Below are 20,867 nucleotides of genomic sequence, written 5' to 3'. Positions count from 1 at the left end.
CCATCTGTAATGGGGATGGGGTTCCCGATCTTCCGTCTGGTAGGGGTAACTATCATTGTGGCAGAAAATGACACACCGATCCGGCTTCAGATCGAAAAATCGAACCTTGCAATCTTAGCACCACAACTCCTCTGGTTATCAACCGAGACACGGTTCCGGTTCACCTCGCCAAGAAGGCTAACCCCTACCTGCGCAATGAAGAACACAAGCAAGAACAAGAAAGAAAATAACCAAATTGCAGATGGATGATTAATCTTATGATGTTGGGGTCTCACAAACCGATGAACGGCGAAACTGTTCTTAACAGATTATTCTAAGCAAAACCTAAACCCTAATGGAGGGGTGACGGCTGTTTATGAGGACTCTAGGGTCGTGCAAAGACCCCTGGACGTGCCACCTAATGGCTCACTGATGATACACTACCCAACAGACCAAAAACGGTGACGTAGCACCCTGACAGATTCTGGACTCTGATTTGCTTCGACGATTCCTGTTAATTCCCGTGGAATTTGTTCCTCAAACCAAAGCCATTAGTTAGCTTATGGAATTAGCTTTCCATCCATAGGTGGATCATCGAAAATAGAGTCCGGATGCGTCCTGGGCGTCCATTTTACTGCTGACTGGTCCTGAAGGCCGAGGCAGAGTCGAAGTCGAGTTGGGCTGGGCCTCCAGCTTGTGTTGGTCATCCTTGCTGGTCTTCTCCACCTCTATACCTTTTTCCAAGTTCCTCATGACCCTCTCCTATGTTTCTAAGCAAGATAACATCATTAGGTAGTAGTCTATTCTCAAAAGTATGAAAAGGATCGCTTAAGAACGAGCTCACCTCTAAATTGAGTTGACGCATTTGAGCTCGGGTCATTGAACCTTGCATAACGGTTGGAAGATCAGCGGGTACATCCAAGGAGTGATGTCCTCAGCATCCTCCCCTCTTGAAACTAAGTCGTCCTCGACTCAAGCTCATCTTCTTCTTCCAAATAAGGTTTCAAATCTGCAATATTAAAGGTAGGACTAACCCCAAGCTCGGGTGGCAACTCAAGTTTGTAGGCATTATCATTTATTTTCTCAATTATCTTATGAGGGCCAGCTGCTCTTGGCATTAATTTAGACTTACGCAGCTCAGGAAATCTATCTTTTCTCAAATGTAACCAAACCAAATCACCCAGTTCAAGTTTAATTTCTTTTCTACCTTTACTACCAGCAATTCTATAATTATGATTCATTCTTTTTAATATTTGCTTTAGTTGTTTCATGCAACTTATGAATGAAATCAATAGGCTCTCTAGCATCACTATGTGTTCTCTCAGTGGTAGGTAAAGGCAAAAGATCAATAGGAGCATGGGGGTTAAAACCATACACTACCTAAAAGTGACTTACCTTGGTGGTGGAATGTTCCGCCCTGTTATATGCAAACTCCACATGCGGCAAACACTCTTCCCACATCTTCAAATTGCGCTTCAAAATTGCTCTCAACATGGTGGACAATGTTCGATTCACTACCTCAGTTTGCCCATCAGTTTGGGGATGACATGTTGTAGAAAACAGTAGCTTGGTCCCCAATTTATTCCACAAAGTGCGCCAAAAATGACTCAAGAATTTTGCATCGCGGTCTGAAACAATAGTAGAAGGCATACCATGCAAGCGAATGATTTCTTGAAAGAAAAGGTCAGCAATATGAACAACATCATCACTCTTATGACAAGGAATAAAATGTGCCATCTTAGAAAAACGATCAACCACCACAAAAATACTATCCCTCCCCCTCTTAGTCCTTGGTATCCAACACAAAATCCATAGATATATCAGCCCAAGGAGTAGAAGGAACAGGAAGAGGCATATACAAACCATGTGGGTTCAATCGCGACTTAGCTTTTTGACATGTGGCACACCGAGCCACGTACTATTCTACATCTCGCCTCATCCTTGGCCAAAAGAAATGTGTGGATAGCACCTCCTCCATCTTCTTGGCACCAAAATGTCCCATCAATCCACCATCATGTGCCTCCTGCAACAACAAAAGACGAACGGAGCCAACTGGAATGCATAGGCAGTTAGTTCTAAACAAAAACCCATCATTGATCATAAACTTGTTCCATGTACGTCCCTCTCTACAATTCAGCAACACGTCCTTAAAATCAGGATCAAGCACATATTGTTCTTTTATTGATTCAAGCCCAAAAATCCGACAATCAAGTTGGGACAGCAAGGTATATCGTCTAGACAAAGCATCAACAATCTCATTATCCTTTCCTTTCTTGTGTTTGATAATATAAGGAAAAGATTCAATAAATTCAACCCATTTAGCATGCCTACAATTCAGATTATGTTGAGAGCGAAGATACTTAAGCGATTCATGATCAGAATGAATAACAAATTCTTTAGGCCACAAATAATGATGCCACATCTCTAAAGAACGGACAAGTGCATACAATTCCTTATCATACGTGGAATAATTTAGAACAGGGCCATGCAATTTTCACTAAAGTAAGCAATGGGTTTACCATCTTGCATCAAAACACCCCCAACGCCAACTCCACTAGCATCACATTCTAGCTCAAAAGTCTTACCAAAGTTTGGAAGTTGCAGCAATGGTGCGTGTGTGAGCTTGTCCTTCAAAGTGTCAAAGGACTCCTCATGTGCCTTTGCCTAATGAAACACCACCCCTTTTTTCGTCAACTCATGCAATGGGGCAGCAATGGTGCTAAAATCTTTGACGAAGCAGCGGTAGAATCCTGCAAGACCAAGAAAACTCCTCACCTATGTGACGGTTTGGGGAACCAGCTAGCTCTTTATGGCTTCAATTTTCATCTCGTCCACCTGAATTCTCTGTGGAGTTACAACATAGCCAAGAAAAGAAACTCGATCCGTGTAAAAGATGCACTTCTCAAGGTTACCAAATAATCATGCATCACGTAAAGCATTAAAAATAGCTCGTAAGTGATCCATATGTTCAACAAAAGACTTGTTGTAAATCAATATATCATCAAAGTAAACTACCACAAAACGATCAATAAAAGATCTTAAAACCTCATTCATTAAGCGCATGAAAGTGCTAGGTGCATTTGTCAAACCAAAAGGCATCCCTAACAACTCATACAACCCGAATTTGGTTTTAAACGCGGTTTTCCATTCATCTCCAAGTTTCATTCTAATTTGGTGGTAGCCACTTCGCAAGTCAATCTTGGTGAAAATTATAGAGCCACACAACTCATCAAGCATGTCGTCTAGCCTAGGAATTGGATGACAATACCAAATAGTAATATTATTGATGACTCTACAATCAACACACATACACCAAGTTCCATCTTTCTTAGGAACCAAAAGTATAGGAACGGCACAAGGACTAAGTCTTTCACGTATATACCCGTGGTCCAAAAGGTCTTGGACTTGCCGTTGAATTTCCTTAGTCTCCTCAAGATTGGTTCGATAGGCAGCACAGTTGGGCAAGGTTGCTCCCGGAATCAAATCGATTTGATGCTCTATCCCTCTCATAGGTGGCAGCCCTAGGGGTATCTTAGCTAGAAACATTTCCTCATACTCCTGCAAAAGGTTAGTGACAACAGGAGGCACCGAGCTAACAATATCATCAAGCAAAAACATAGCTCGTTTGCATACCAAAGCATAGGAAATATCATCATAAAAAAATTCAGCAAAGTCACATTTTGTTGCAAGCATAACACCACCCTTCAATTTAATCCCCTTGGCCTTAGAAATAGATGTAGACTTATCATTTTTAGGTGGGAGAATAGAATTAGCAACTTGCTAATTTTCAGATTGAACATCATTTAAACTAGCAGCGCGTTCTCTATCAGCTTGTATAATTTGAGCAAAGGTCAAAGGTACCAAAGTAATTTTCTTTCCTTTATGCACAAAAGTGTATTTATTACTTCTACCATGGTGTGTAGCATCATTGTCATATTCCCAAGGACGACCCAATAAGAGTGAACAGGCTTGCATAGGTACCACATCATAATCAACAGAATCAACATAAGAACCAATGGAAAATGAAACTCTACAAGTTTGTGTTACCTTTGTTTTTCTAGAATCATTTAGCCACTGAATATGGTATGGATGTGGGTGCAGGCATGTGGTTAAGCCAAGCTTCTTGACCAAATCAGAACTCACCAAATTATTGCAGCAACCTCCATCAATAATGACACGTGCTCGATGGTTGCTAATGATGAAGAAAATCTGGAACAAGTTACGGCGTTGTAGCTTCTCAGGTTGCTATACTTGTGTGCTGAGCACCCGCTATACAATGATGCTCCTATAGGCCGTCGTGTCCTCGTCACCAAGGACTTCATCGCCCTCCTCATCTTTATCTTCGTCTTCTTCATCTTTAATGTCAGAGGTGCTAATGTAACCATCTTCTGTAGCAATGTATGCCCGCTGACTTGGGCAGTCCTTCTGCACATGGCTAATTCCATGGCAGCGGTGGCACTGAATGCCCGGAGTGCGTCCCATCGATGCAACGGATGAGGCACTCTTGGTAGGCACCTGCAAGGAATTTTTACCTGAATCTGAAGGTCGTGTGGGAGGTGCTTTAGGTGTAGCGGTAACTCTAGAGGCTGCTGGTCGCTTGCTCGCTGGTGGAGGTGCCCAAAAAGTGGTTGGCTTGGTTAGCCCCAAAGATGGTGCCGAGCGTGGCGTGTATGTGGTGCTGACCTTGCACTTGCTCTGCTGTTCATGCCCCTACAATTCCTTTTCTATAAGCATAGCAAACTGAAACAACTAGTTGATAGTGTGAAATTCTTTATAATCAACAATGTCCTAAATCTCGTGCCTCAAACCCAAATAAAAATGACAAATAGAATCTTCATTCCCCTCCACAACACTACAACGCATCAATCCCTTTTGGAGCTCACCATAGTAATCCTGTACAGATTTGTCTCCTTGTTCTAAATGCATCAATTTCTTATGCAAGTCTCTATGATAAAAAGGAGGAACAAAACGATCACGCATAGCTATCTTAAGTTCCTCCCATGTACTAGGTAAAGCATCCTGTGCAGCTAGCCCATTCCACCAAATAATGGCAAAGTCCTTAAACTCACTAGTAGCTTGTCGAACTCTATGTTGCTCAGGCACAAGGTGGGCACTAAACTTTTGTTCTACCATCATCTCCCAATCAAGATATCCTTCAACATCATAATGACCCAAAAAAGATGGTATTGTGAACTTAATCTTAGCATAAGGATCATTAGGCACACGATGATTATCACCTTGATGGTGGTGGACACCACCCATACCTGTCATGTTGCGGTGAAGACATCATCATATTCTTGCTTGTCGGGAGGTTGCTCGATCTATGTTCCCATTGGCATCATACACCGTGTCTTCTGGCAAGAGACCATCGGTGTTGCTACCGGAGACGTCGTTGTTGGCCGCCACAAAGGTTTCCAACTTAGTAACCTTGTCGGTTAGCGTGTAATTTTTTTGTCCAATCTCTCCATGTTGTTGCCAATGTTGAGTTCAGTGAGTGCGTCAATGATGGCCTTCCTAATGGCCTCATTCATCCTTTTTTGGGCATTCTCTACAGCAGCTTGCAGTTGCTCTTGGCTAACACACTCATTGAAATCCTTAGGATTGTTATCTTCGGTCTGATCATCTCCTGCCATTGTAAACACAAAAATAGGAACAAACAGTGAAAGTTATCCCTACCAAATGACTACTTGGTTGAAGTGGTGTCACTTTTCACAGCAAGTGGAAGCGTCTTACCAAGCTCTTACAAAGTTCTTACCAATGCAAGTAGTGGGCGGTACAACCGGTGGCTAGTTTGTGATACCTGTGAGGTAGTGGCACCGAGATTGCAAGGGCCTTTTCTGTACTGATCTGAAGAGTTTGTGGAGCTTGGAAGGCACACAAAGAATAATATGTATATTTGGCACACAAGTCAGTAATAGAAAGTACTGCTGAATTATAGTCCAAAGTACTTGTTCTCGTTGCTGGTCCAAAATGTTCCAAGTGCCAGGTGTGTGACAAACAAGTATGGTGGATAGCAAGAGCAACACGAACAAGGCACCAGATAGCATACGCTAACACAGCTCACTTTGGCCTTCTTTATGTGTTCCTTTAGATATTGTTCCTCTTTTGCCCCTCTCTTTTCTATTTTTTGGGGCTGTCGTTGTTTTTTTGGGAAACTTTGACTTTTTCTTTTAATTTTTTGATATATTTCACTTAGGAGCACACAAGAAGTAACTACATAAAATTTGAGCTTAAATAAGTGAAAGACGTGGCCTATGGAGAATTCAGAAGATGTGCTCAAAATTTAGAAAAAGCTTCTAGACTCGGAAAGGTGGTCTTCCAAGCTATTTTTCGAAAAACTAATTTCGCCACACGGTTCTAAAATTTTTTTCTGATCGATTTTGGTATATGGAACATTTCAATTGAAGTTCGTATGCCAAAGTTATGGCTGTTTTAAGAACTGGCTCTGAAATAGAGGACAAAACAGGAACAATACGTGCAAAATTGGTCACACACTACTAAATTTTGACCTTGTTGCACCGGCCAATTTTTTATGTTATAGGTCTAAAATAGATGCAATAGTTCGGTGTCGCATCAATTTCTCGTTTGATGCCAGCCGATGCAAGTGGTCTTGATGCAATAGCCTTTCGCATCGGTTACTTGTGGTTGATGCGAGAAGCAGCTATTGCATCGTCCGTCCGTTGTCTATTGCATCAAAATTGAGAGATGCAATAGCTTGTTGCATCCAAATCATGTTGATGCAATACATCTATTGCAACGGCCAACGTTCGGTGCAATAGACTATATTGCATCGATATTAGGTTCGATGCAATAGAACCTATTGCATCACCATTTTGGTTCGATGCAATACGAACTATTGCATCGAGTTTATGTTTGATGCAATTTGAACTATTGCATCGACTTTATGTTTGATGCAATTCGAACTATTGCATCAACACGAGGTTGGATGCAATACAAACTATTACATCGACATGAGGTTGGATGCAAGAGGTTCTATTGCATCACCATTTTGGTTCGCTGCAATATGAACTATTGCATCGACATGAGATTGGGAGGACAACCAATTATTGCATCGGATTCATTGCACAGAAATTCATAAAATTACAAAATTCAATGGCACAAAAAGGCAATCATATTAATAACTTGGATCATAAGCATTCAATAATTTGTACAATGTGAGGAAGTCAAATGCCTTCCTATTTCCAAATAGGTAATTGCAAAGTTGAACTGCATTACAAACCACTAACTTATGCTACAAATAGGCAATCATAAACAAAAATACATGTCTCTTAGCACAGATCAACATGATATCTTTCTCGTTGCACAATATTAGATTCATTTCAGCTTGCCAAGACTCCCTCAAGGTTGATCTTCCTGAAAAAGTCAAAATGACATGAATTAGTAATATATACAGTTGATCACACAGTTGGAATCAAACATAGACAGCATGGTAGATGCTAATCAAGGTTTTACTCATGCTTACATGAGAACAGGGGAGTTGATTAACATTGGACACTTTCTGCAGGTTTGAACATAAAGAGCATAACACTAGAATCCAGTAAGACCATCTAGGGAATAAAATCAGTAACTTGCAAAATCCTAATGATTGTAGTACCATACAGCCAAACATCAGTTGTTCATTGCAAAGTAGCATCACTAAAATGAAGTCCCCAAAGACTAGCAGCAGCATAGGCACAGGGACCAATCCAACCGGGTCATGGCACTACTAGAACTCACCAATCCCACCGGTGTGGAAAGCAACACTCTACAGCAGTTTGACACTGTCAGTTAAAGTTGTTCACTATCTAATCAAAATTGGAATGCTAGCAGGAGCAGCAGCAAGGACATGTTTAACTTTTCTGTGCTCTCGCTGCAAAACTTATCAAGTTTCATGTATTTCTTTGCAAAATTTACAGCAGCAGCAGCAAGGACACATGATTCATGTATAAGTGAACAAAGTTCATGTTAATAATATGGACAACAACTTAAAATGACACCTGATTCATGTATAAGATTTTGAGCTCATACCTTTCCTCATTTATTTCTCAAAACTCACTTTTTACTTGCAGCATTATTCCTCAGTGTATGTGAAGTAATAAACTTCAAAGACTCATTACTGCCTTTGTCATTTGGGAAAAGTGATCTGTTGGCATTGCTGCGAGTGAGGTGACTAGGTTGGATACTCATCTTATTGCTCACTAATTCACTGTCTTCTACAGTCTGCAAAAACAAGAAGATTTGAAGGAGCAATCACCACTTAGCAATTTTAAGAATCTATTAAAGTACAGGTGATATTTTTGAAGTATATTACCTTTTGCACTTGTTCTGGTCCTTGGCTAGGAGTGGGAACAACAGCAGGCCCATTAGAAGGTGCATTATGTATGCCCAGCGTAGATTCTGTACCAGCCTTCATTTAAAAAAAAAGATGCACATCAAGATTAAATGTAGGTATCCTTTTTCATTACATTACTGTTTTCATTTATCAAAAAATAGTACCTGTGCTGAATTTGCAACTTCATTTGCACTAATAGCAGCCTTCGTATTTAAAAAAAAGATTCACACATTATGTCAGATTAAATGTAGGTATCCATTACATTGCAGTTTGCATTCATCAAAAAAATAATACCTGTGCTAAATCTGCACCTTCATTTCCACTAACCATATTTTCAATACCAGTAGCATTGGTTGTGAATTCTGAAGGATGAGTGGCTGTTTCTGCAGGCTGAGGGGCTGTTGTGGTTGGTGCAGCATTCTAGCATTGGAGTTATAAGGAGAAACATTAGCAATCAAGCTTTACTAAAAACAATGATGTTGGTAACAATTAAGAAGTAGTATTAGTACCAAAGGCGGTGCTTGATTCTGTTGTTTGATTAGTGCAAAAAACTCTTGCCTTAGTTCTTCTCTAATCTTGCTACTTGTACTCTCCAGTTGATGTTGCAGCTGCTGAATTTTTTCCTTGTCGCTCTCCCTCTCAGCGGCTTGAACGGTAAGCTGTTCTTTTAACTTGTCTACCTCAGCTTGCATCTCAATATTCTTCTGTTGGGCTACTGCTGCTAATGCAGATGCACGAGCCTGCTCTTCATTTCGCTCATTCATAAGTTGGCTTCAGGTCAGATACTTTGCCATGTATCCATGTCCAGGACCTTTCCTGCTCCCGCATCCAGTGGTTTCCTTGTAGGTTTCATGAAGAATGTGCCTTTCTTGTTCTTTTGAAATCACAGAAGCTTCCAACTCAATTCTCTCTGCAACTTTGGAGAAGGCACTTTCCTAAATTTAAGAACACAATTAGTGTATTCAACTTTAGCAAGTAGCAACAACAGTTCCAATTCAAGTATAATAAGAATTAGGTAAAATGGATACTTCAGAGATATGTATGACATTGGAGATAAATGAATAAAACATGTTATGAGAAAGCAATGGACAGTTGAACACTAGCATTTCAGAGATATGTATGACATTGGAGATAAATGAATAAAACATGTTATGAGAACATACATCACTGGACACTCGTTTTACCAAGTAGCCCAGCTCTATTCAAATCACTTTAAAGAACATAACTTAACTACATAAAGCATAAGTACGATATTAGGTACATGAGATGAGTCTACATATTAGGTTGTTGGAAATGACAAGGCAAGTAAATGGATGAAGACAACAATAGTAACCACGATAGAAACACGTTGAATTCGAAAAGCTAAACAAAACTACAAGCTGATGACATGACCGGACGCGTAGTTGCACATGACCAGACGCGCTGGTCACAACAATACAAGTTGAAACAGTACAGCAGCAGAAAATAGCCGTTTGAGCTGACCGGACGCGCATGTGCGTCAGGTCACTCATCACCGGACACGTCCGCTCAGCAAAAACCCTCTCTGGTCACTCTCTGTTCGTGACCGGACTCCAAGTCTCGGTGCATCTGGTCATGCACTCTCTTCGGCGTCTGGTCAAAAAATGGACCACAGCCACTCTGCAACACTGACCGGACACGGAAACTGTGCATCCGGTCCAGCATCCGGTCGCACTTGACACTCAACAATGCTCTACAAAAATTACAGCAGCTAGCATATGCTACCAGGAGACCACAGAAAAAGTTTGGAAGCATTTGGCTCATCCTAACTTGCTATACCAAAAAGAATAGGTGGCACAGCTGAAAACTAAAAATAGCTTAAAGATAGAATTGCCAAACCGAACACAAGGACAAGGAGATGATGACCTTTTATCACCCAATCAGGGCATGTACAACCATCAATATAATAATTATGTTATATATAATTGCAACATCACTAAGTACTAATGAACAAAGTAGCACTTACATATATTTCCTTAGCAGCATCAGAAGACCATCGACCCTCCTTGGTGCGTGTACTCCTCCAAAATGTCAAACCATCTGGCTCTTCACCAGTCTCCAGGTTTCTCTAAGATGTGAAAATTGAACATTGTTACTGTTTAGGTAAAAAAATAAAAGAAGAAGATTAGGTTCCATATCATTACCTGCTCAAAACTAACTTGTGAAAAAGGTTTTGATCCTGTAAGATGTATTGTCTATCGATGTTGGGAATTGCTAGAGTTTGTGGTGCTCATTAGCTAATATAAACACAGATATGTTAGTTGCACTACAAAATACAGACAATAAACACATATATGTTAGAGGCTTAGAACCTAGAATTTTTCACTTCCAAAATACAACACCAAGTAGTGCCACTCCACAATGTCCAAATCATCTGGCTTATGTTTCATTCTTTCATGATAACTGTTGTATGCCTTGTATGTGGCACTGAATTGAGCTCGCCATCCTTTGTAACGATACTTTGCAATCTTCCATATCCTAGCCTTCTCTTCATCATTGTTTTCAATGTTCCACCTAAACTGTAGAAAGGGGATGACCAACAAATTGTGAACAATTAAGATATTACAAAGAATTAATTTATCATATGCGGGAGCAAGACTGTAACGTACCATTATATCTCGTGTTATTTTATCTTTAACAATCTGCTTGACATCTCCCCACTTTTTAACTCCAATAAGTGGAGTCCTTTTTCTTGTAAACCGAACTATTTCATCAACAAACGAGCGATAGTTATCTCCTATAGGACTGCCTTTTGTGGATGAGAAATCTATACTAAGTTTCTCAGTGCTAAGTTTAAATCTCTTAGCTTCGACCGATAAACCTTTCAAGGTTCCTCGCCCAATCTTTCTCTTGTCGTCAACCCCTACTGTAAAATTGATGTTACAAAATGGAATGTATGTTAACATTATAAATCAGCATTTTTATGTTACAGTAATGTATGAACACTTCGAACCATTGCATACCTTTCTGAGAGGCCTTTGGCCTACGAGCATGAGCTAGAAACTGCATTGGTGCTGCGCTATTGTCACCACTTCCGTCTTCTTCAATGGTTTCATCATCTAAATATGCATCTGCACATACAAAAAAGTGAAAGTACACAGTTACAATGGAGTTGGAAATATATGTATATATTAAGGCTTCCACTAATGCCAAGATAAAACAAAATCAGATTACATATATCTTTAAGAAGCCCTTCCCTCCTCAACCATTCTTTATATGTTGCAACAGTATTCAGCTGGGTGTCATCCTTAAATTCTGCAAGATGCATATATAGATGTTATATATATAGTGTAAGTTTGAGAACTGTACCTGAAAATCATTGAGATGTATTTTTCTAGTACATTAGTACCTGGGTTGTTTTCATCCTGTGGCAGCTTATTGAGCCACACCTTGTACGCATCAATGTCTTCATCCTGAATTCGTTGTCCACTAACTTTCTCATGTGTACTACGTTGCTTAATCGGTGTGATTGCATATTCTCCTTCCTGATCCAGCTGAGTGTCTGAAACTGCTATCCTAATTTTCTTCTCTTGTATACAATCTTCTATCATTGCTAATGCATCTTCTTCGTAATCTATACGCTGCAGCAAAGCTGTATCGTTGCCACATCTCTTCATATAGTACATGAAGTCCCTCGCAGAATAACCCATCTTAACTTTGAACTTCAATAAGTTGGCAAAGGTAATTTTAGCATGGTCAAGGTCCAATATGGCACGTTTCTAGTCCTGCCCCCCCCCCCCCCCCCAAGAAATCAATAAGTACTTGCCACATATCTCCTGTTTTCTAGAATGTTTTCCTACAATTGTCAGGAAATAAATTAATTGATGCATAGGTATACTTGTTAAATGAATAAACAATGTACTCATACTCAAATAGCATATATGGATGTTCAAGCTATGTAGTGTATGCCAGTAGTTAGAGCAATGACAGGAACAATGTGCCAAATGTCAAAATTTAGTGGATAGCATTTTGTCAATGTCAAAATTTGTTAGCTGCAAGTGCTATGTGCCTACAATAACTTATAAGGGGTGATAGGGATTCCTATAATGGCTATGTATACCATTGGCTACCATGAGAAAAGGAATGCAGGAATTAGAAGGAAAATCTTTCTCTTGCTTGGCTGGCCCCCTCCCTCCCTCTCAACCTAAACCACACCATAACACATCAAATGACACATGTGTATTTCCATGATAGAAAGAAGTTGTTAATGCAACCATTGCATATGTGCAGACTTAAAGGATTTGTGGCTTATCCAGGAGAAAAAAAAAAGATGCCAAACTGTTGCTAGAATGACAAAACAAACTGAGCCATTAAGTAAAATATACTAACACCTTGCACACACTCCTAAGTGCTGCAAGCAACCTGCTTCACCTATTATCCATTGCAAGGCTTCATCTCTGATGTTTTATATCTAACTGTGATTGTGCCACATTTTGTTTGACATACTATTATGTTCTTTATCTCTTTTGAAGTGGGCAAAATCATCATTGTATCAATATGGTTGATGTTCTGAAAGGACTGATTATTTCATATGGCATGTTAAAACTTCTAGTAACATATTCAAATTTCCCCAATATCTAAATTCCTAAATTGTCACATAATTTTTGTAGGGACTGTAACATCATGTTTTCAATCACACATTACACAATAGCAAACATCCAATTCCTCATCCACACTGTTAATTAACTGACTAATTAATTAACATAAATTCTAGTAGTTCAATTAATTAACAGAAATTCTAGTAATAGAATTCAATTACCTGGGTTCGTCATCTTTTTGCTTCTCGGGTCCATCTTGTCGACGATGAGGTGTGTCTATGACACCGTCAGGGCTGGGGCTGGACCGCGTGGAGAACCTCCTGCTGGACGGAGGAGATGGCGATCTCATGGAGGGAGGAGGTGGCAACCGCTTGGACGGAGGAGACGGCGACCTCCTGGTAGGCGGAGGCGGCGGCGACCTCGTGGTAGGCGTCCTCCTGGTAGGCGGAGGCGGCGGCAACCTCCTGGTAGGCAACCTCCTGGTAGGCGACCTCCTAGTAGGCGACCTCCTGGTAGGCGTCCTCCTGGTAGGCGGCGGCGACCTCGTGGTAGGCGACCTCCTGGTAGGCGGCGGCGGCGGCGACCTCCTGGTAGGCGGCGGCGGCGGCGACCTCCTGGTAGGCGTCCTCCGCGGAGGCTGCAGCGACGGCAACCTCCTGGTAGGCGGCCTCCGTGGAGGCTGCAGCGACGGCGACCTACCGGTAGTAGATGACGACGGCGCGCGCGGTCTTCTCCATTGCGCCTCGGAGTGGAGAAGATGCGTAGCGCTAGGTTGGGGGCGGCGGCTCCTCTTCTACCGTGATGCAGATTAGATTAGGATAGGAATATAAACCGCTCTGTATTAGGGAGGGAGGGAGAGTAATTAGCAGCCGGTGTTTTTTCGCTGGACGAGGGCGCGCGCTGCCGAAAGTTTTCGCGGATTCAATTTTGAGCGCCAGGTTTCGCACAATAACAAAAAAAAGTAATAAATAAAAGACTATTCCTGATGTGAATTAAATAAAGAGAAAATATAGAAAATTGTAAAAAGGTTTTAAAATAGTTTTAATAACTATAATATATAACTAGATATATGCCCGTGCGATGCACGGTGTAAAAATAATTAACAAATAAACTAATCTAATTACATGATTCATTTTTGTATTTGTGTGATTTATTTTGTACTTTTTCTAATAGTTGTGTGATTTTTTTTACATTTTATAATTTTAAGATAATTACATCATATTTAGAAAAATAATAAAATGATAGTACATGATTTTGTATTGGAACAATAAACCATTTTCGAATTCACTTAGGCATTTTTTCTCTTCGTATCATTGTTCGTGGTGGGGCGCCCTCGGCTGCAAGTGTCGTCACGGTGGTATTCGTCGCTATATTTGAGTTCCACGATGAGAACCTAGCTCACTCCAAGTCTTGGTGCGTCGGTAGCGGCAGCATCCAGGGCTGGGATGAAGCAACGGTAATAGGGCACCAACATAGTCTTGCTGCCGAGTCAACTAGGGGTGCTTGTCGCCAGGGGCGGATCTAGGACATGAATCAAGGGGGGCTAAATAGTGAAGATTTTGGGCTAAAGCTAAAGATCAATGGTGATTTGAGGCTAAACAATGATTATTTACTGGAGAAATGAGGATCAAAGGGGGGCTACAGCCCCCCTAGCTGGACATGATCGGTATGACGCCCATGTTGTGAGATCTCGAAGGATGCATCAAGTTCACTACGATCGGAAACTCGGTGACATATGACAATTAGGTACTAGCTGGACATGATCGGAAACTTGGTGACACATGACGTGGTAGTACATGAGATGAGTCTACATATTAGGTTGTTGGAAATGACAGGGCAAGTAAATGGATGACGACAACAATATATAGTAACCACGATAGAAATTGTTTTCAAAATTTTATAAATGTTGTTGGAATGTTGAATTTTAAAAGATAAACATAAATTGTTAAAAAAACACGTTGAATTCGAAAAGTTAAACAAAAATTGTTAAAAACACATTGATTTTCAAAAGGTAAAAAAAATTGTAGGAGAAAAGCACAAAAGTAAAAATGAGAAGTCTAATAAGTGAATTGTTAATTATTTTGAAAAAATAACAAATAATGTGAGGGGCAAAGGAGTCGAACCTGTGCCCTTACGATTGCCCAGGTCGTGTACAAACCACTAGACTAGTTGCATGTTGTTGCATGGACTAGTATTTTTATTCTTTTATACTATTATCTAATCATGTTTTGACTTGCATGTATTTACGTAAGAGATCTGTTTTCTCCATGCAGGAGACCAGGGGACGCCGGCACTAGGAGGTACGTCTCGTATCCTCCCGTGACCCTTGGAGGCGCACGTCCTCCTGCTACAGATCAAAGGTGATGCATCCTCCCTGCTGCCGATCAATCTTAGGGCTCAGATCGGATCAGAGTTCCCTTGAATTCTCAGTTCTAATCGTGGTGCTTCATTCTCAGTTCTAATCGTGGTGGTTCATGTACCAGGCGTGGAAGGAATTTTAGGGTTTGGAGTGCATCTCATTGTAAGCCGATCCCTCGCTATCTTTGATCCTTCGTCTAATATTGCTATTGGTTTGTGTTTCGCTGATAAACTACATTTGATCATCCACCTCAATTATGTTTTTGGTCAACACAATTGCCATGAGATTTGTCCAATTTTTTGTGACACAATGGGGCTCGTTCCCTCACTGGTTTAATTATATCTTGGGAGGGACGAAATTGTACCTAGTATTGCTATACAGTCCATGAACTGATCTGTTAAACTTTCAGAGAAAGCAAACAAATTTAAATTGCGTGCACCGTAAAAGATTGGGCAAATGATTAAAAGTAGTAGATGATGGAAATAAAATTCAAGGTGAACACCTAAGTTGTTGGAGTTTTTCACAGATATATGTTTCTTTTTTTTTGTTATGCTTGAGACATATATTAGTGATGAGGGTGAAGATGATGTAGACGCATATATTGATGATGGAGTTGTCGCACCTGCCGTTGCGACAGATGACGAAGCTGATGATGATTTTTTCATTTAAGTATTCACAATTTTTCTTGAATTCAAACACACACAAAGACGCTCTCGTTACCTACTCACCGGCTCAGCGCCGTGGCACCACGACCAGGCCCGTCTTAGAGGGGGGTGCAGGCAGTACGACGGCCGGGGGCCCATGACACTAGGGGCCCACGAGTATATGCATCAATACTACATCCCAAAGTGCGGACGCTAGGCGCTAACACGGTCACTGTAGATCGATCTACAATCCCTCCGTCCCTGACTCGTGACTCCTGTGGCTGCGGTAAGTGGTTTCAGTAATCACTAATCAGTAGTACAGTCTCATTGGCTTCTGTTGCAGTATTTGTAATTTTTTTTACCTTGCAATTCAATCCATACTAGCATCAAGCGACTGAAGCTAATAGTTGATCCATTAATTTAATTGAATTCATCAAGTCATATAGGGACAAAACAACTGAGAGGCTGCAGGTAGTATAATTTCAGTTTTGAAATTATTTAAATTGTATTTAGTAGATATGGCTTCCACTTAATTCATGAATTTAAACCTTATTACCGAATTGGTAAATGGATTTACCGAATTGTGTATGAATTTTTTTGTGGTGCATACCCTGACCTAAAATCCTAGATTCGCCACTGCTTTGTTTCCAATATGTAGCATGTTCTTATTTATCTTTGTGTGTGTTTGTCAGGTGTTCAAATCAATGTCACACCAAGGTAGAAGTTGGATGCGGCTGGATAAGGCATCTGTAGAGTGGCAACAAGGATTAACAGATTATCTTGATAGCACCTTTGGAGGCAGCTCTAAAGGAGGAACGGCACCATGTCCATGTTCAGCATGTCGTTCCATGTCATTTAGAAAACGGTCGGATGTTCAGAATCATTTACTTCAGAAAGGTTTTGATGAAAGCTTCATCCGAGAGCAGGAAAGTATATGTGAAGGTTCAGCTATTGATGATGATGATGATGTTGATGATAGGGCTGGTACCACAGAATTGTTACATTCTTTGATCAGGGGTACTATACATGGAGAAATCGATGAGGAACAGCCAAATGAGATGGCAAAGAAGTTCTTTAAATTGCTACAGGAGGCCAAGAAGGAGTTGTTTCCAGGTTGCACGGAAGCTACCCAGGTGTCTTTCATTGTCAAAATGTTTCAGATGAAGTACATGTTTGGTTGTAGTAATGCTTGCATGGAGTACGTACTTGGGCTGTTCTTACTTATTCTTCCTAAAGGACACTGCCTCCCAGATAGTATGGAGAAGATCAAAAAGGTTGTTAGAGATCTTGGTCTAAATTATGAAAAGATAGATGCATGCTATAATGATTGTGTGTTATTTAGAGGGAAAGAATATGAGGGCCTGGATAATTGCCCAAAATGTGGTGAGACAAGGTGGAAGCAGTCTAAAGAGGTACAGGATGTTGGCAGTAGTTGTGGCTCAAAAAAGCGTGTTCCACGTAAAATCCTACGGTACTTCCCACTGATTCCACAGCTCCAAAGGATATATATGTCAGAGACTAGAGCATCATATATGCGCTGGCATAAGGAAGAATTGGTGGTTGATGGAAAAATGCGACATCCTGCGGACTCCAAAGCATGGAAACATGTGGATGCAACCTATGAATGGTTTGCAGAGGATCCTCGTAATGTCAAGCTTGGTCTGGCATCTGATGGATTCAATCCGTTTGGTATGTTGAATGTGTCATACAATTGTTGGCCTGTGATTTTAATTCCTTACAATCTTCCGCCATGGTTGTGTTTGAAACAGTCGTATTGGATGTTATCGATGATGATCCCAGGAGCGAGATCGCCTGGTGTTAGCATTGATGTGTACTTGCAGCCTCTAATTGATGAGCTCAAAGTTCTCTAGGAAGAGGGTGTCAAATCCTGGGATGCAAAGGAGAGGAAGGATTTTGATTTGCATGCAATTCTACTGTGGACAATCAATGACTTTCCAGCATATGCGATGCTTTCTGGATGGAGTACGAAAGGCAAGTTTGCATGTCCATACTGCCATACGGAAACAGACTACTTATGGTTGAAGCATGGGAAGAAGCACTGCTACATGGGGCATCGTCGCTTTTTGCCTATGGACCACAAGTGGCGCAAAAACAAGGTCAGTTTCAACAAGACAGAATATAGGGAGGCTCCACAACCACTGACTGGAGAACAGGTGTTGCAACACTATGATAGTTTTGACCAAGTCACATTCGGCCCTGAATCAAGAAAAAGGAAGCAGCGTGATGAAGAAAAGAGATGGCACAACTGGAGGAAGAAGAGTATTTTCTTCCAGCTTTCGTACTGGAAAAAATTGCTTATTAGGCACAACTTGGATGTGATGCATATCGAGAAAAATATATGTGAGAGCATATTGGGCACTTTGCTAGACATAGAAGGTAAAAGTAAGGATAATGAGGAAGCTCGGCTTGACATGCAACATCTTGGGATAAGGATGGATCAGCATCCAGAGCATGAGAATGGTAAGTTCACCTTACCACCTGCTTTGTACAAATTAGAGAAAGATGACAAGAAACTTTTATGCAAATTTCTACATGAAGTTAAGTTGCCTGATGGGTACGCGTCCAATATCCGAAGATGTGTGGATGAAAATTGGTGTCAGCTTTCTGGTCTGAAAACTCACGATTATCATATTATATTCCAAAAACTTTTACCATTAGTACTACGCAACATTCTGCCTCAAGAAGTTGTTGTCCCATTGATTGACTTGAGTAGGTTCTTCAGTTCGCTTTGTTCAAAGGAGTTGGATGAAAAGGAGCTTGCTAACATGAGTGCTTCGATTAGGGAGACTCTTTGTCGGCTTGAGATGATATTCCCACCTACTTTTTTTGACATCATGGTACATTTGCCAGTTCATCTAGCTGAAGAGGCTTCACTTGGTGGACCTGTATGCTATAGATGGATGTATCCCGTGGAGAGATATCTACGTACGGTAAAAGGTTATGTGAGGAACAAAGCACATCCTGAAGGCTCAATAGCGGAGGGATATATCACAGAAGAGTGCATGACATTTTGTTCTTTGTTCTTCAAAGACATGCCAACTCACCCAAAGCGTCATGAAAGCGCCGCAGCGCCTGAACCACCATCTGGTTTGAGCGTTTTTGGTGACCTTGACTACAGTACGAAAGGCTATAGTTTCGAGGTCTTGGACGAATCCGAGATACTGAGAATAAGGCACTACATACTCACAAATACCGAGGAGTGTGCTACTTTGCCTGAGTGAGTTAAATTTAACATTTCAGCATGCTATTTTTTTGTTCACATGATATATTACTAATTCTTTGCATTTTGTTTGGTCTGCCCACTGCAGTGCACATAAGGCTTCACTAAAGGAATATAATCCGCATAATGTTGAGAGAAGACACAAGCAGCAATTTGTTGGTTGGTTTGAGGACAAAGTGAGTCACCAGAATTATTTTTTGTTCATATTATGATGCACGTAATGAAAGCATCTTATTAATTTTTGTTAAATGGAAGTACAGACCAAACAAGAATATGACCAAGGAAAAGCTAGTGAGGAGATGTACAACCTTTCTCAAGGACCAGATGATCGTGCTCGTGTATTCAATAGATGTTTCATCAATGGCTTCCTATTTCGGACGGTGTCGGCAGAGACGAGCTTGATCACACAAAACAGTGGTGTCCTTGTCAAGGGTGATGAAAGTATGGGTAATATGGACTGGTATGGAGTTATTAAAAAAATTATCTCTCTACAATTCACTGGTGGAAAGGAAGTGATGATGTTTCAGTGTGATTGGTTCGATGTCCCCGCTCCAACAAAGAACAAAGGTAAAGGGTACAACAAAGATCAATATGGAATTATAGATATTGATACTACCCATCTCAGATATTCAGATGATCCCTATATTGTGGCGACACAAGCAGAGCAGGTGTTTTATGTCAAACACGCAAAGAAATCAAATTGGTGTAGCGTTGTTCGAATCAAACCAAGAAACCTTTTCTCCATGCCGGAATCAGCTAGTGTTGAAGAGGAAGCAGAAATTGATGTTGACTCATTGCTTGTTGGGGTGGAGGACATGACTATTAGAAGCGATCAGGGGGACTTGATGAATTGGTGACGAACGGACATGGAAGGGGAAGCAATTGATACTTCTGTTATTCAGAAAGCAATTGCTCAGTCTGTACCAGAACCAAATGATGAAGATTTAAGTGATGAGGGTGAAGATGATGTAGACGCATATATTGACGATGGAGTTGTCGCACCTGCCGTTGCGACAGATGACGAAGCTGATGATGATTTTTTCGTTTAAGTATTCACAATTTTTCTTGAATGACGTTTGGATGTTCTTAGCTGATCAACAGCATGCTTATGTTAAAACGTGCAGTTGACTTATCCTTCCCTAGGTTCAACGCCAGCAATATTCTACACGGAGGGATACAGACATCTTAAGGGAAGAGTAGTCTAATTGCAGTTGACTTATCCTTCCCTAGGTTCAATGCCAGCAATAGGTCTACAGAATACATGAAGTTGAACTCAATGCTGGCACAGTCACCACCAGCTATGATACACTGCCAGCCATTAGGTCTACAGAATACACTAGCTAATAGCATGTCTAAATACTTGTGTGACTCCTTTTTTAGATCAAATGCTCATGCCAGCTTTATTAGAAAGCGTAAGACAATCCAAGGCCTGGGGCTACTAGGTTTACAATAGAAAACCCAAGCATGCAACGAGAAAAAGGTCCAGAGACAAGCACATACAGTGACCGGACTCGACATCGGACGCACGCGCTGACATGACCGGACTCACACCGTGCGTCCGTTCAACACAGTGAAGCACACAGAGAATGACCGGACTCTGAGTTGCGGTGCGTCCGTTCGTTCCACAGGCTGGCGTCCGACCGAAGGCAGGAGAAGGACAGCACAACACCTCAGACTGGGCAATCGGTTTAAATCGATATTTCGGTTCGGTTTGTTCGGTTTCGCAAAATTTCGGTTCTCAAGAATCCAAAACCGA

General features: G+C 41.0%; 1 protein-coding gene and 1 pseudogene across 1 annotated transcript; one reads left to right on the top strand and one right to left on the bottom strand.

Moving 5' to 3' along the window:
• Window positions 1–8,031: 8,031 nt before the first annotated feature.
• Window positions 8,032–13,122, bottom strand: LOC136544047 (uncharacterized; annotated as a pseudogene).
• A 23-nt stretch (window positions 13,123–13,145) lies between these two features.
• Window positions 13,146–19,968, top strand: LOC136544045 (uncharacterized). Its single transcript, XM_066536329.1, has 5 exons — window positions 13,146–13,568; window positions 16,563–17,559; window positions 17,830–18,445; window positions 19,200–19,287; window positions 19,372–19,968. Exons 1-5 carry the CDS (start codon window positions 13,146–13,148, stop codon window positions 19,966–19,968), a joined length of 2,721 nt encoding a protein of 906 aa, XP_066392426.1.
• The last annotated feature ends 899 nt before the right edge of the window (window positions 19,969–20,867 follow it).

This window comes from Miscanthus floridulus, chromosome 3 (assembly GCF_019320115.1).
Source record: "Miscanthus floridulus cultivar M001 chromosome 3, ASM1932011v1, whole genome shotgun sequence".
In the NCBI taxonomy this organism is placed as follows: Eukaryota; Viridiplantae; Streptophyta; class Magnoliopsida; order Poales; family Poaceae; genus Miscanthus; species Miscanthus floridulus.
Note: the sequence above shows the minus strand (reverse complement) of the source record. Positions and strands in the feature narration are given on the sequence as shown.

Excerpts from the sequence above, each read along its gene's own strand:
- LOC136544045 (XM_066536329.1), top strand. The coding sequence starts at position 13,146 with ATGACACCGTCAGGGCTGGGGCTGGACCGCGTGGAGAACCTCCTGCTG. Across the intron at positions 13,569-16,562 it reads GCAGCGACGGCGACCTACCG|GTGTTCAAATCAATGTCACA; the intron begins GTAGTAGATGAC and ends TGTGTTTGTCAG. Across the intron at positions 18,446-19,199 it reads GAAGTTAAGTTGCCTGATGG|TGCACATAAGGCTTCACTAA; the intron begins GTACGCGTCCAA and ends TGCCCACTGCAG.